The sequence below is a fragment of the Panulirus ornatus genome, chromosome 67 (genome assembly GCF_036320965.1).
Source record: "Panulirus ornatus isolate Po-2019 chromosome 67, ASM3632096v1, whole genome shotgun sequence".
Taxonomy (NCBI): Eukaryota; Metazoa; Arthropoda; class Malacostraca; order Decapoda; family Palinuridae; genus Panulirus; species Panulirus ornatus.
The window spans coordinates 1,705,184-1,721,291 of record NC_092290.1 but is presented as its reverse complement, the minus strand read 5'-3'; the positions used below and the strand labels follow the sequence as shown (position 1 = coordinate 1,721,291).

General features: G+C 39.5%; 1 protein-coding gene across 2 annotated transcripts in view; it reads left to right on the top strand.

Moving 5' to 3' along the window:
- The first annotated feature begins 2,038 nt into the window (after window positions 1-2,038).
- The window catches only part of mask (multiple ankyrin repeats single KH domain), a 56,691-nt gene continuing 42,621 nt past the window's right edge, over window positions 2,039-16,108 (top strand). The window contains exons 1-3 of one of the 2 annotated variants that reach the window (XM_071658844.1): window positions 2,039-2,373; window positions 12,972-13,179; window positions 15,711-16,081. In XM_071658844.1, coding sequence (XP_071514945.1) covers window positions 2,182-2,373; window positions 12,972-13,179; window positions 15,711-16,081 — 771 coding nt within the window. In that variant the 5' untranslated portion in view covers window positions 2,039-2,181. The remainder of the gene's footprint in view (window positions 2,374-12,971; window positions 13,180-15,710; window positions 16,082-16,108) is intronic. The other variant, XM_071658845.1, reaches the window with a different exon arrangement.

The window sequence follows — 16,108 nt, the reverse complement described above, 5'->3', positions numbered from 1 at the left end:
CGAGATATAAACAATAGGAGTACTTCCTTCGTGAAATAATCATTAGGTTGAATGTACAGCAGAATTTCTTGTCCCCAACACCAAAGCCTATTTGCATGGATAATTTCTACTGGTCAGGTAAATGAAACGGATAGCTGTCAATCTCATGGCTTTAACATTGGTACAAAGTCCTCGTAACAGCTAAATACGAGTTCACAACAGACACTGTCTCCTGTTTGTGTGTTTGTATAGCATGGTCTACCTGTCTCTTCTTTGCAGTCGTGTGTTCCAAGCTCTCTCGATACCGTCTCGAGCAAACCCATATCGAATTATTTTTCTTGTTGGACCTTGTTACCCTGGTAACGATTTAAATGTAACAAATTATCAATATTGTATTATGAGGGAATATTATACATCATTGTTTTCCTCATTACCTAATGCCCGACATACTTGTGTTATCTGAAAATATCCCAAACCCTATTTCATGCATGGAAGTAAACAGCCATGTGTGAACATTTCTGAGCCACAGTTCTCATTTGGCATGATGTTGCTACCCGACATGACAAAATAAAGGGATAAAGAGAGGCGTCAGAGTGTCTCGACCAATGTTCAAAACAAATTTTCCTTCTGATGAGTTAGTAGTTATAGTTAAAAGTACTCCCAGTGCGTGAAGCTTCACAAAACAGTTTACGTGGGTCCGTCAGCTGTCGTGTGTCCCTGTGCATGACTCTTCGCCTGATTCCGAGTAAGGGGACGCTCGCTGTGAAGTCTTGTAATCAAGTTTTCACACATCAGATACATGACGTGATTGTTTATGTGCCCTTATCATTTTTTTCTAATGTCAGGCTTGATTCAGTAATGTTTCTATAAGTAAATACTATCGTTATTCATGAGAAGTGTTGCTTTTTCAAGGAAATGGTCGTGCCCTTGGGGACACGTATGGCCATTTTATTTTATGCATTGCAGTGGCGAATGTTTAACGCAAATGTATATTTTCCTTTTGTTTTTGTTAAGATTTATTTACCACGTGTCGTTTACCTTTGTCATGAAGAGACTGATGTTATAAGTTGCGCATATATTGTGTTGATCGAGCAATATACGGCATTTATAGAGAGTTGCCAACGGTTGCCAGATTGGACAGGCTGCTCAAGGCCTGCTAGATGTGTCTCTTGCTTTAATTCATGGAACTACCATAGAACATCAACTTTTTTATGCCATGCACTGCTCCTATGTTGAATTCCACTCCACTTCTTTAATTCACAACGGCTGTCATGACCCATGAGTAATACAGATGAATGAATTAATTAGCTTCATGCTCTATGTGGTTGCAGAAATCTGTAAAAATGTCCAGTAAACATGACGTCTCGTTATACCTAGGACTCTGTTTATGTAAACATTTGTTTCTATTTCTTATTTTCATATTGTAATTTTAGGTAATGGTAGATAACGATCCTTTAATCAGATAATAGAGTTTGTTTCTGCTTAGTGCACTCCTGATGGACAAATAGTTATCGTGAGCTATGACCCCAATAGCAAATGTGATTAACATTGTAGATATTCAGAATTGCATAAACTCAACTAAAGTAATTAAGAAATAAGCTACTCTAATTGCCCTCTGCCGACAAGTTGAATTCAAGCCTGTTGACAACGATATAATGCCACTTGACAGTTCGCTGTTAAGATTTATCGAAACTTTATTCTTTACTTCAGCTAATATTATTTTGTACCATCGTATTGTAGAATTTTTATTTCGTTGAAAAATAAGGTTTAGTTTATCAGAGAAAATGGGCCAAATACCAATGCTGCGGGCTGATGGCCTTAACTCACTGTCCGACCACGAGAGCTTTTGAATACCGGAACCATGTGTGGAAGAAATTTCAAAATATATACCATGCTGTAACCAACCCTTCTTGTACATCATTTTACTACTACATAAATAAGTTGAGGAATTTTGTAGAAAATAAGATTATTTGCTACATGGAAGTATAGTAAAAATTTGGTTTTCTTCACGTGATGGGTTGGGAGATTCTATCAGGTTATTGGAACAGGCTCATCCGGGTCTTTCTCAGTCTGTAATGTAACATGGCGGGTGTTTGCCTGAAGTGATTATTACTCGGAACAAGTGATTTTTATCCATTCAGATGGTGATTTTAAGACTTTGGCATACTTGTTGATGCCAAGAGAATAATCTAGTTGTGAAAGATGCAGAATGTAGTACAGGGACCTGTCGCCGACAGCGAAAAAGAGAGCTCAATACTGGAGGGTGCGAAGTCCGACTCGACCGCCACCTTGAGACCAGGCACCCCGGATAAATGCCAAACGTATGCGGACCTCCAAGATAAATTTTTCACAGTATCTGGCGAATCAGATAGCGAAGAAGGCGACGAATCGGAGGTACGTAGTTTGAATTTTTGATTCGTGATAAAATTTGTGGAAAAATATTCCTCTGTTGTACAATATGATGCAAAATTGTACGCAACGGAGTAGGCCGAGCGCGTACGATTTTCAACCGTATTGACAAACAATACAGCAGGCCAGTCAGTTAACCCAGTTGTGCTCCCCCTCCTGCCAGCCTGCCTAGCCACGCATGCAAGGGCTTGTACACCAGTGTTAGGTGGGTGTAAGGCAGGGAAGTTAGAGGATGTGGTGAGTGGGGAGAGACATATGGGGAGTTGCATGGGTGTGGGTGAGGAGGGTCCGGTGGCTCCCTTGCTGACCCCAGCCCCTCTCATGTAACCCACTCTCTCCATTCCCCCTCTTTACACCATCATATTTCCCTCTCATATTTCACTGGATTTGTGGTTGGTACGCTCAGACGGTCTTGAGGGAAGATGCGATGTTACGCGGCTGAAGGCGAGATTTGAGGAAGAAGCAGCTGATGGCCACCATGTTTAGTCTCTGCAACAACCACAATCGTGACCTCCACATTGCTTCTACAGATGATCATATGCGGACCTTTTGAGTGTTGGAGGAAGCTCTTTTCATAATGTTTAGGAATGATTGGAAGCTATTGTTTGGATCCTCAGTAAATATGATTGGGGAATGAATAATTATAGTATCGGTGGAAACACTTAACACGGGTTAACATAAAAGTGAAAAGCTCATAACATGCTTAGGAATCATTATAGGGAAATTTGATGGTGAAGGTTTCATTAAGCAGTTGATTTAAATAACTCTGCATCTCAGTTTATTTGTGATTTATTATTCTTCTGTCATTTTTCATGATGCTTTGGTTGATTTATTAGGTAAAGCTTAACTTGTTTCTCAAGATTTAACCCTTTTTCCATATTTTTTCATCTTTGTTGCTTGAATGTCTGTATATACAGTGTTACATAACTTTGTTAATCTGTTTAGTTAGTGTAACCCTATATATAAATGAGATCATGCTCATTTTTTTTATTAGCAATATCTGATTAATTCTTGGAAATTACAATGAATAGCAGTTTACGTGAGTCGTCTTTTTTTTGTGGAATGCTTTTTTCTTGCTTCTCAGTTCTGAAGATTAGGCACAGTTCAGAATCACTGAATTCACACAGATGGTAAAAAAATGATTGAAACTAGAGTTACAGATAATGTAAGGGGATTATTTTTGGTTAAGATTTAACTGAGTGGAGATACAAAGTTTCCCAGCATCTCCACTCGGTTGAATTTTAACCAGAAACACTAACCTTGCATAACTTGAAATTCTAGTTTTAATAGTTTTCACTGTGTGAATTCAGTGATTCTGAACTGTGCCTAATCTAAAGGGCTTAGTTGCAAGAAAGGCATGCCACAAAAAAGACAAAATAAAACCCTCCTACACTAATCCCTAACCATTAGGGGAATGGTTAGGGATTAGTGTAGATGGGTTTTATTTTTATACCTTAGTCCCCTTCAATCCTTTTTTTTTTCTTCTTCTTTCTAGAGTATGAGCACTTAATAGTACCTAATCTTTATAAAGAATTTATACTTATGAGAATAGGAGCAAATGTTACCTACTATTGGCCATAGGTAATATGTAATACAACTATTTCTGTTCATTAATTTTTGTCATGTATTTGTTACATAGTGAGCTATAGGTTAGGATACACATGGGATTAAGATTCTGAAGTGTTGTTGCTATTATGGATTTATGTATGTCAGTATCCTGTTGAATAGCAGAAGTTTGACTTGCTGTGAGTTCAAAATCCAGGTAATTGCCTTTTTAAATTCTCCTTGATACCTTCCATCAGTCCATCTCTCACTTTATGTAGATTGTTACTGATTACTTCATATCCAGTTGCAGCTGTATTTAATCCATACTTATTGCCTCCTATAAATGATCCCTTTTTCTGTATTGAATCCTTTCCTGTGTCTTATTTACGTTGTTCCCAATATTTTTAATCTTTAACTTTGCCCTTTTTATAATGTATACCTTGCAAGTAGAATCCTTGACTATTCCCACTCACTTATCTTGGATGTATGTTGAATCCCTATTGTGTCTTCTAAATATCCTTCCATCATGTCTTTGATTTGTCTTGAATGTTTTGCATTTTTCCAGTAATCTTTTCCATTGTCCATGTGTACTTCCTCTCACATCAAGCAAGCACTAATTTTAGACACTAAAAAATTATGTTAAATCCAAATTTAGGTGAAATGTAACTTTTATTCACACTTTTTGTTAGAATTCATGAGCAGCTCATTGAGGATCTCTGCTGAATATTTTTAGTGCTTGCTTAGAAGTGCATAGTATTATCCTTGATTTTGATATATTATTATTTCTCAGTGTTTGATTTTAGTGGTATCAACAGTATCTTAATTTTTAAGTGATTGATTTTTGGTAGGTATTTTTACTCTTAATTTTTGGTCATAATGTAATTGTTTTGGTTGCTAGTAATGCAATATGTTTTGTGATTGGTAAATAGGTAGTTGATGATTAGGACATCTTAGGAATTTCTATGCAGGGTTTTGAGAAATAGCTTTACTTTATAGCTATGATGATTGGTTACTTTCCTTGAACCACCTTATTAACTTGTTTCAAATTAATCTCACAGGGCATTTGAGCTTGTGCTGTAATTGTGAAATTTTTTGCGAATAGTATGATTTTCACACCCAGTAATGCACTCATGTACAGCATAGGGAGGAATTTGTATTTGAAGGTAAGGGATTATGTGGGGCTAAGTACTGTGTAATGAACTTCAAATTGGGATGGTCAAATCATACGCAGTCTAATTTAACCAAGGATAGGCTTTTCCAACCCAGTTTAGGTAAGCTTTGTTTTAAGTTACAGTAAGTGATTTTCTCTTAACTAATTTAGGTGGATTAGAAGTGCAACAGTATGCAAGAACTTTTATTCACTGTATACGAGGAAAACGTTCTTGAAAACTGTTGAATGGTGATTTTGACAAACTTAAGAGTTGAGCCCATCAGGAATGTGGTATATTGTGGTTCACAGTGGCTTATGTTTAATAACTAAATTTGTATGTTTTATTTCACACAGACTTCTTTAACATAGAGGTCACATATTAAAACTGTCACATTGAATGTCCTGCATCAACTTAAAGAGGTGATGGCCAGTGATTCAAAAAATTTTTGGAATTCCTGATGCATTTCGTTGTTGAAAGGAACAAGGCAAAATCAGCTGCAACAAATGAAGCACAGCATTTTGGAAGCAGTGATGATAGCAGTTTGTCATATTTTACACATCATTATTTTAAAACTAAAAGCAGTATAGACCCCAAGCTGTTAGTCAACATAAACATTTGAAATCCTTAAAGTATTTGAAGATAATTCTCCTTTTAGATGTTGCTCTATAGGTAAATGTCATCAGTAAGGCAAAACAGAAATGAGAGGTGACACCAGCTGAGTTATGTAGTATCTCTTTTCCTCTTTTCACATACTTTTCATTTCATGATCATTGCAAGAACTTTTTGTAAGAAAAATTTGTCAGGTTTTAAGTAGGCATGAGAAGAGTAAGTTATCACCACGGCTTTATCCTTTATGTTTTATGAGTGGGTAAATTTTCTCCTTGAAAGGTGTGGAAAGTAATTTGATTTATATTTTGGAAGTAGAGTTGTTATATTAGTTTGGTTTGTTTATAAAAATGGTGTTTCCTGTGGGGCGGGATGTTGCTAGGATTGGATGAAGTCAAGCAAGTATGAGTATGTGCTTATGTATATATGTATATGTCTGTATTGATATATATGTATATGTGCATGTATGGATGTTTATGTATGTATATTTGTGGGTGGGCCATTCATTTGTTTCCTGGTGCTACCTCGCTAATATGGGAAACAGCGATTATGTGTAATGAATAGATAAATATAGATATATGTTTATATGAGTGGATTGGCCATTCTTTGTCTCTTGCCTGGCACTATCTTGCTGACGTGGGAAACAGCGATCAAGTATAATGATAATATGTATGTGTACATCGCCACACCCTCGTTGAAGCATGAGGTGGCGATGCTGTTTCTTGTGGGGTGAGGTGGCAACAGGAATGAATGAAGGTAAGCAAGCATGAATATCTACCTGTGTATATATGTATGTGTGTGTATGTATATATGTTTATATATGTGTGTATGTATATGCACATTTATGGGAGTATGTTGAAATAGTTTGTACATGTGGAGAGAATGAGTACTGAAAGATTGACAAAGAGGATATATGTGTCAGAGGCGTAAGGAACAAGGAGAAGCAGGATACCAGATTGGAGATAAAGGATGGAGTGAAAAGATTTTGAGCGATTGGGGCCTGAACATACAGGAGGGTGAGAGGCATGCAAGGAATAGAGTGAATTAGAATGATGTGGTATACTGGGGTTGACGTGCTGTCGTTGTGGACTGAACCATGGCATGTGAAGTGCCTGGTGTAAACCATGGAAAGGTCTGTGGAGCCTGGATGTGGGTAGTGAGATCTGGTTTCAGTGCATTACACATGGTAGCTAGAGGCTGAGTGTGAGTGAATGTACAACCCCCCCCCCCCCCCCCCCCCCCTTTTTTTTTTTAAGCTACATTGCTGATGCTGGGGATAGTGGTGCTATTTTCTGTGTGCCGGGGTAGCACCAAGAATGGATGAAGGCAAGCAAGTATATGTGCATGGGCATATATGTATGTGTGTATGGGTATTTATGTATATGTATGTGTATGTGAGTGGATGGGCCATTCTTCGTCTGTTTCCTGGCACTACCTCGCTGATGCAGGAAACAGCGAGTAAGTATAATGATGAGATATATATATATATATATATATATATATATATATATATATATATATATATATATATGTGTGTGTGTGTGTGTATGACGTGCTGTCAATGGATTGAACCAGGGCATGTGAAGCGTCTGGGGTAAACCATGGAAAGTTCTGTGGGGCCTGGATGTGGAAAGCGAGCTGTGGTTTCGGTGCATTATTACATGACAGCTAGAGACTGAGTGAACGAATGTGGCCTTTGTTGTCGTTTCCTAGCGCTACCTTGCACACATGAGGGGGGAGGGTGTTGTTATTCCATGTGTGGCGGGGTGGCGATGGGAATGAGTAAAGGCAGATAGTATGAATTATGTACATGGGTATATATGTATATGTCTGTGTGTGTATATATATGTATACATTGAGATATATAGGTATGTATATGTGCTGTGTGTGGACATGTATGTATATACATGTGTATGTGGGTGGGTTGGGCCATTCTTTCGTCTGTTTCCTTGCGCTACCTCGCTAACGCGGGAGACAGCAACAAAGCAAAATAAAGATAAAATATATATATATATATATATATATATATATATATATATATTTATATATATATATATATATATATATATATATATATATATATATATATATATATATATAATCCCTGGGGATGGGGAGAAAGAATACTCCCCACGCATTCCCTGCATGTCGTAGACGGCAACTAAAAGGGAAGGGAGCTGGGGGCTGGAAATCCTCCCCTCTCGTTTTTAATTTTCCAAAAGAAGGAACAGAGAAGGGGGCCAAGTGAGGATATTCCCTCAAAGGCTCAATCCTCTGTTCTTAATGCTACCTTGCTAATGCAAGAAATGGCAAATAGTATGAAGAAAATATGTATATACGTGTGTGTGTGAGTGGAGGGGCTGTTCTTTGCCTCTTTCCTGGCACTACCTTGCTTATGCAGGAAATGGTGATCAAGTCATAATGAAAGAAAATTATATACTTATACATACACGTATGTATACATATATAAACATGTACATGTTCATTCTTGTTTGCTGTCATTCATTCCTGATGCCACCCGACCACTCAGGAAACAGTACAAATTCATGAAAGATTAGAAAAACAGACATGCTTGTCTTCTTGACCGATTGCCACCTCCTGCATGAACAAGGTAGCGCCAGGAAACATATGAAGAGAGGCCACATCTGCTTGCATACATACACAAACTGTTGCATGTAATGCACAGAAACCACGCCTAAGTCCTTAAGCACATCCAGGCCCCACAGACCTTTCCATGGTTTACTGCAGATGCTTCACATGCCCAGGTTGTTGGCGCCAGTGTACCATATCACTCCAGTTCACTCTGTTCTATGCATGCCTTTCATCCTCCCGCATGTTCAGGCCCCAATTGCTCAAAATCTTTTCCACTTCATCCTTCCATCTCCAATTTAGGTCAGTAAGAATGTGAGCATAATTGGCCTTTCTTCTACTGTTCCTGGCACTACCTTGTTAAATCTAATGATCTTACTTTTTTCACTTGTATTCTGGTTGCAATAGTTGGTCTACAGTCAACCCAGATGTTCATCCTTCCCTAGGGGTTTGTTGATAAAATGAGTACCTCGCTCATATATATGTATATATTTTATTTTGCTTTGTTGCTGTCTCCCACGTTAGTGAGGTAGCGCAAGGAAACAGACGAAAGAATGGCCCAACCCACCCACATACACATGTATGTACATACACGTCCACACACGCAAATGTACATACCTTTACATCTCAACATATACATATATATATACACACAGACATATACATATATAGACATGTACATAATTCATACTGTCTGCCTTTGTTCATTCCCATCACCCCGCCACACATGAAATATCAACCCCCTCCCCCCTCGTGTGCAGTGAAATATCAACTCCCTCCCCCCTCATGTGCGTGAGGTAGCGCTAGGAAAAGACAACAAAGGCCACATTCGTTCACACTCAGTCTCTAGCTGTCATGTAATAATGCACCGAAACCACAGCTCCCTTTCCACATCTAGGCCCCACAGAACTTTCTATGGTTTACCCCAGACGCTTTACATGCCCTGGTTCAATCCACTGACAGCACGTCGACCCCGGTATACCACATCGTTCCAATTCACTCTATTCCTTGCACCTCTTTCACCCTCCTTCATGTTCAGGCCCTGATCACTCAAAATCTTTTTCACTCCATCTTGCCACCTCTAATTTGGTCTTCCACTTCTTGTTCCCTCCACCTCTGACATATATCCTCTTTGTCAATCTTTCCTCAGTCATTCTCTCCATGTGACCAAACCATTTCAAAACACCCTCTTCTGCTCTCTCAACCATGCTCTTTTTTATTACCACACATCTCTCTTACCCTATTATTACTCACTCAATCAAACCACCTCACACCACATATTGTCCTCGAACATTTCATTTCCAGCACATCCACCCTCCTCCACACAACTCTATCCATAGCCCACGCCTCGCGACCATATAACACTTGGAACCACTATTCCTTCAAACATACCCATTTTTGCTTTCAGAGAGAATGTTCTCGCTTTCCACACAATCTTCAATGCTCCCAGAACCTTCACCTCCTCCCCAACCCTGTGACTCACTTCCGCTTCCATGGTTCCATCCGCTGCCAAATCCACTCCCAGATATCTGAAACACTTCACTTCCTCCAGTTTTTCTCCATTCAAACTTACCTCCCCATTGACTTGTCCCTCAACCCTACTGTACCTAATAACCTTATTCACAATTATTCTCAGCTTTCTTCATTCACACACTTTACCAAACTCAGTCACCAGCTTCTGCAGTTTCTCACACGAATCAGCCACCAGCGCTGTATCTTCAGTGAACAACTGACTTATTTCCCAAGCTCTCTCATCCACAACAGACTGCATACTTGCCCCTCTTTCCAAAACTCTTGCATTTACCTCCCTAACAACCCCATCTATAAACAAGTTAAACAACCATGGAGACATCACACACCCCTACCGCAGACCTACATTCACTGAGAACCAATCATTTTCCTCTCTTCCTACATGTACACATGCCTTACATCCTCGATAAAAACTTTTCACTGCTTCTAACAACTTCCCTCCCACACCATATATTCTGAATACCTTCCACAGAGCATCTCTATAAACTCTATCATATGCCTTCTCCAAATCCATAAATGCTACATACAAATCCATTTGCTTTTCTAAGTATTTCTCGCATACATTCTTCAACGCAAACACCTGATCCACACATCCTCTACCACTTCTGAAACCACAGTGCTCTTCCCCAATCTGATGCTCTGTACATGCCTTCACCCTCTCAGTCAATACCCTCCCATATAATTTGCCAGGAATACTCAACAAACTTATATCTCTGTAATTTGAGCACTCACTTTTATCCCCTTTGCCTTTGTACAGTGGCACTATGCAAGCATTCCGCCAATCCTCAGGCACCTCACCATGAGTCATACATACATTAAATAACCTTACCAACTAGTCAGCAATACATACAGTCACCCCCTTTTTTAATAAATTCCACTGCAATACCATCCAAACCTGCTGCCTTGCCGTCTTTCATCTTCCGCAAAGCTTTTACTATATATATATATATATATATATATATATATATATAATGTGTGTGTGTGTGTGTTAATGAGATGGTCTAAATTAGGGCCTCGGTTGCCTGTGGCATCTCAGCTAAAATGGTAATAGATATATGTTTGCCTACATTTTTGCTATACTGTTCAATTGTTTTTTCTGAAGCAGACACTTGATATTACAACTGCGTAGAAGTACTTTATTGAATGTTTTGTGGGCTTCTCCAATGTATATGCTATAATTTATACACATTACACTGTGGCATGTTTATCATTTTCCAGTTTCCATTGATTTTTTTTTTTTTTTTTTTTTTTTTTTTTTTTTTTATACTTTGTCGCTGTCTCCCGCGTTTGCGAGGTAGCGCAAGGAAACAGACGAAAGAAATGGCCCAACCCCCCCCCCCCCATACACATGTACATACACACGTCCACACACGCAAATATACATACCTACACAGCTTTCCATGGTTTACCCCAGACGCTTCACATGTCTTGATTCAATCCACTGACAGCACGTCAACCCCTGTATACCACATCGCTCCAATTCACTCTATTCCTTGCCCTCCTTTCACCCTCCTGCATGTTCAGGCCCCGATCACACAAAATCTTTTTCACTCCATCTTTCCACCTCCAATTTGGTCTCCCTCTTCTCCTCGTTCCCTCCACCTCCGACACATATATCCTCTTGGTCAATCTTTCCTCACTCATTCTCTCCATGTGCCCAAACCATTTCAAAACACCCTCTTCTGCTCTCTCAACCACGCTCTTTTTATTTCCACACATCTCTCTTACCCTTACGTTACTTACTCGATCAAACCACCTCACACCACACATTGTCCTCAAACATCTCATTTCCAGCACATCCATCCTCCTGCGCACAACTCTATCCATAGCCCACGCCTCGCAACCATACAACATTGTTGGAACCACTATTCCTTCAAACATACCCATTTTTGCTTTCCGAGATAATGTTCTCGACTTCCACACATTTTTCAAGGCTCCCAAAATTTTCGCCCCCTCCCCCACCCTATGATCCACTTCCGCTTCCATGGTTCCATCCGCTGACAGATCCACTCCCAGGTATCTAAAACACTTCACTTCCTCCAGTTTTTCTCCATTCAAACTCACCTCCCAATTGACTTGACCCTCAACCCTACTGTACCTAATAACCTTGCTCTTATTCACATTTACTCTTAACTTTCTTCTTCCACACACTTTACCAAACTCAGTCACCAGCTTCTGCAGTTTCTCACATGAATCAGCCACCAGCGCTGTATCATCAGCGAACAACAACTGACTCACTTCCCAAGCTCTCTCATCCCCAACAGACTTCATACTTGCCCCTCTTTCCAGGACTCTTGCATTTACCTCCCTAACAACCCCATCCATAAACAAATTATGTTAATTTTCCTATGCTGTTGCCACGTGGCAGTTCATGCTTGATGTGCCACCCTTCTCTGCATTTTGATTGTTACTGACCAGACATATGGAAGTGATATGGGCAAAAGTTGCCAATACTTGTTTTCTGACACGCTTCTCTCCTACTTACTACACTTGGGATTTTTACACATTCACAGTCAACTGCTAGAGGCATACAGCATTGATATGGCACATCTACAGCCATTGGATTAACAGTGTGGTTTTCCTGTTGATATGCTTATTTTTTTACAGTGAGTAGATGAGAAAGTCTTTTCTTATATTGATATGCTTATTTTTTACAGTGAGTAGTTGAGAAAGTCTGGTCTATTTCAGATGGTGTTTTTATACTGTATAACACAATGAATTGTAAACCACGTTTACTTTCACGCTTTAAGGGTTTTAGTTGTAAATACTGTAAGAATAGCAATTTCAGGCAGGTGTCTGTGCTCCAGGTGCCTTTTGGTTAACTGCTAGTAAATGGATGGACCCTGAGATATACGCTTGCATAGGTCTTGGACATGCTTCATAGATAAATCTTGGCATATTTCATGCCACGTTGTGAAATATTTTTCAAAATTTAAACCTGAAATTAGTAGTAGCCTCAACAACACCTATCAGTTTTTGTTCATGAATAAAAAAGCCACAAGTAACTCAAGACTTTCTTGATTCAGTAAATTTAAGAGAGGCATAACGTACACTTAACCAGATTTAAAAGTTTCAGGAAAACAAGTTCCAGTAGTTTTAGTGTACAATGTTTTATTCACTTACATTGCTGGTGTGGATTAAACTTTTATCCTCTATCCTCAGGTGGAGCCGTTCGCCTTGGGTGAGGGGGAGGGGGAGGAGGAGGAGGTGGGTGGAGCAGCAGGGAGCGTACGCAACAAGTTCCTGTTGTCGGCCGCAGCCCATGCCACTGCCACCACACCGGACCTTGGTACTGCCTCACCACACCATACTCAGCCACATTTTGACCCCGATACTCATTCTCGGCTAGTTGCACTCTTAGAAGCTGCAGGTCAGTTATCATAGATATTTATTAAAGTATTTTTATACCTTTGTGGCTGTTATTTGAAAGTATCAAAAGAAGGAGGTGGGTTCAAATGGGAGAAGTGGAATTAGCTTGTTGGATAGTAGAGGTATCACTGCCTCGGTATTTCAGTATTCTTTGCAACTTAGATAAAGCACGTTAATGCATTTATGTGTATAGTGGCTGCAAAACTTGTAGAAAAGTGATAAAAAATATTCACATGATGCTCAGAAGCTTGAAATTGCTATTTATATGAATGACATTTGTTGCTGAAACATGAAAATTATGTACAGTTTGTTAGTTTAGTCTCATGTGAGCTGTGGATGAAGTCACTAAAAGAGTTCAGTTAGTTACGTGGTACCATTGAAATGTCATCATGAGGGACATGCAGGGCTATCAAGGATCAGAGAAATTTCTCAGTTTGATTAATGTATCCTGATTATTTTACATCTACTCACTTTAGCATATTTATCTTGGTTACCAAAGAGGCAGTAGCACTGTGTGTAGGGATGCCCTGTTCTTGCTATTATGCATAGTACTACTCGCCTGGGTGTCGAGAGGATCAGTGACAATCTGCTTAGTGAGCCAGCATTATAGTGGTTGTCAAGTTGCACTCATCTGACTTAAGTAGCTGTCTTTTCTCTATGCCTCACTAACATGTGGATTACTGGCATTTTGTCCAGATATATAATCTCTCCTTGTCACATGTAACACTTGACAACATTAGATTATGCTGCTCATTCTTCATAACTTGACTTTCCTGTGGTGAGCACTGTGCACTAGCCTTGCCTTTTGGCAAAATGATAAGAGCAGTAGATAGAAGTTTTAGTTAGGAATGTTTAAGTAGGTACATTAGGTAGAATCATTAGCTAGAAGTAGTAGGCAGGAGCATTTGGTAGTAGTAGTCATGAGGAACATTGAGTAGGAGCCTATGCAAACACTGCACTAGACTTGCCCTCTACCAGTGGCATGTTAAGGATGAGGCACTAGAGGATAAGAAGCGGAACTGGAATTTTTTAGTTTTGGAGAGACTATTGCCGTGGCCACCCCTTTGAGGAAGTTTCTGTTGGAATAGGCATCAGAGAATGTCCAAACCATTTCAACATACCCTCTTCTGCTCTCTCAACCACACTCTTTTTATTTCCACATATCTCTCTCTTATCCTTTCATTATTTAATTTTTTTTTTTTTTTTTTATTATAGGTTGATTTTGGATTGACATGAGCCATGAGTTTAGTTTCCTTTTATGAATGTTTCTGTAGTCATGCTTTGCATATTTCACACTTTTCCTGATGTTACTTTAAATATTTCAGTAATTTTTTCCATCTAATATCATTTTAGTATGTTCACCAGAATTATATGTATCTTCCTCACTAGGATGCTTCCAGAAATTAAACATAACTCTTTATTCCGTTTTTGTGTAGTGTTCATGTTCATTTCAGCATTTTGTGGTAGTTCATATGCTCAAGACCATTAGTTTTGCATATGAATTGTTTATGTTTTATCTTGTTTATTTCCATGTGTTTAAGTGACAAATCCCATTTGCTGCCTATGTATACATTGTAGGAATAGGAAGAATGTAGTAAAAGAGGCTTTCATTTATTGGAACCTGAACATCAGGAGAGTGAGAGGCTTGCTTGGTATAGTGAGAATTTGAGCAATGTGTTATACAGTCCAGTGGTTGATATATTATCATTAGGCTGAACCAGGATGTAGGGAATCGTTGAGGAAAAAGCAAACAGTCTGTGGGGCTTGGTTGTGGATGGGGTCTCTGGTTTCAGTGCATTATACTTGACAGTTATAGATTGGATTTGAACAAATGAGGCTTTTGTAATCTTTTCCTGGAACTACATTGCTAACATGGAAAATTATAAACAAATATGAGAAAAAAATTGTTGATCCTAAGAAATATTAAAGGATATGTATATTTAAGTTGCTTGTCCATTCAAGTGAGTGTGTGTTTTCAAGTCAGTTAGATGACATATTCAGTTGTTCAAAGATTTCCTGTGTAATTTTGCAGTTTTTCACTAATATATGTTTGTATTTTATCCCTGGGGTTAGGGGAGAATGAGTGCTTCCCACATATTCCCTGCATGTCGTAGAAGGCAACTAAAAGGTGTAGGAGTGGGGGGCTGGAAATCCTTATCTCCTGTTTTGTTTTTCCAAAAGATGGAACAAAGATGGGGTGGGGGAAGTGAGGATATTCACTCTTACGCTCAGTCGTCTGTTCTTAACGCTACCTCTTTAATGTGGGAAATGGCAAATATGCATGAAAAATATGTTTAGGAAAGAAACTACTTGTTGCAGTTTTTCATAATAGCAGCAATTGATTACTTGGCATTAATGATATTAGATTGCGAGGGGAAGATTTCTTCCCCCAACACATGGGGTAAAAGATATACCTATACATTATTATTGTTATTTCATATCTAAGACAACTTTCTTTTTTGTCAGACCTTGGTACAGAGATTTTATTTTTTTCCTTTATACCAAGCAGTTGATACTGAACATTATTCTCAGACCCGGAGGTGCTTCGTCGACTGACATCCAGTGTATCGTGTGCACTGGACGAAGCTGCAGCAGCATTGACGCGCATGCGCTCAGAGACTGTAGGTGGAGCAGCAGCAGCGGCGGCGGCAGCGGCAGCAGCAGCCGCAGCAGCCACAGTGGGGGGAAGTAGTAGCAGCAGCAGCAGCAGCAGTAGCAGCAGCAGTAGTAGTAGCAGCACGCCAGGGGACGGGCAGCGCACCTTAGTGGAAGCTTGCACAGACGGGGACGTACCTACTGTGCGCAGGCTACTGGACGAGGGGAGGTCTGTTCACGAGACCACTGAAGAAGGAGAGAGCCTACTCTCTCTTGCCTGCTCTGCTGGATACTACGAATTGGCCCAGGTGAGTTGAACAGATGTGCTTGAGAAT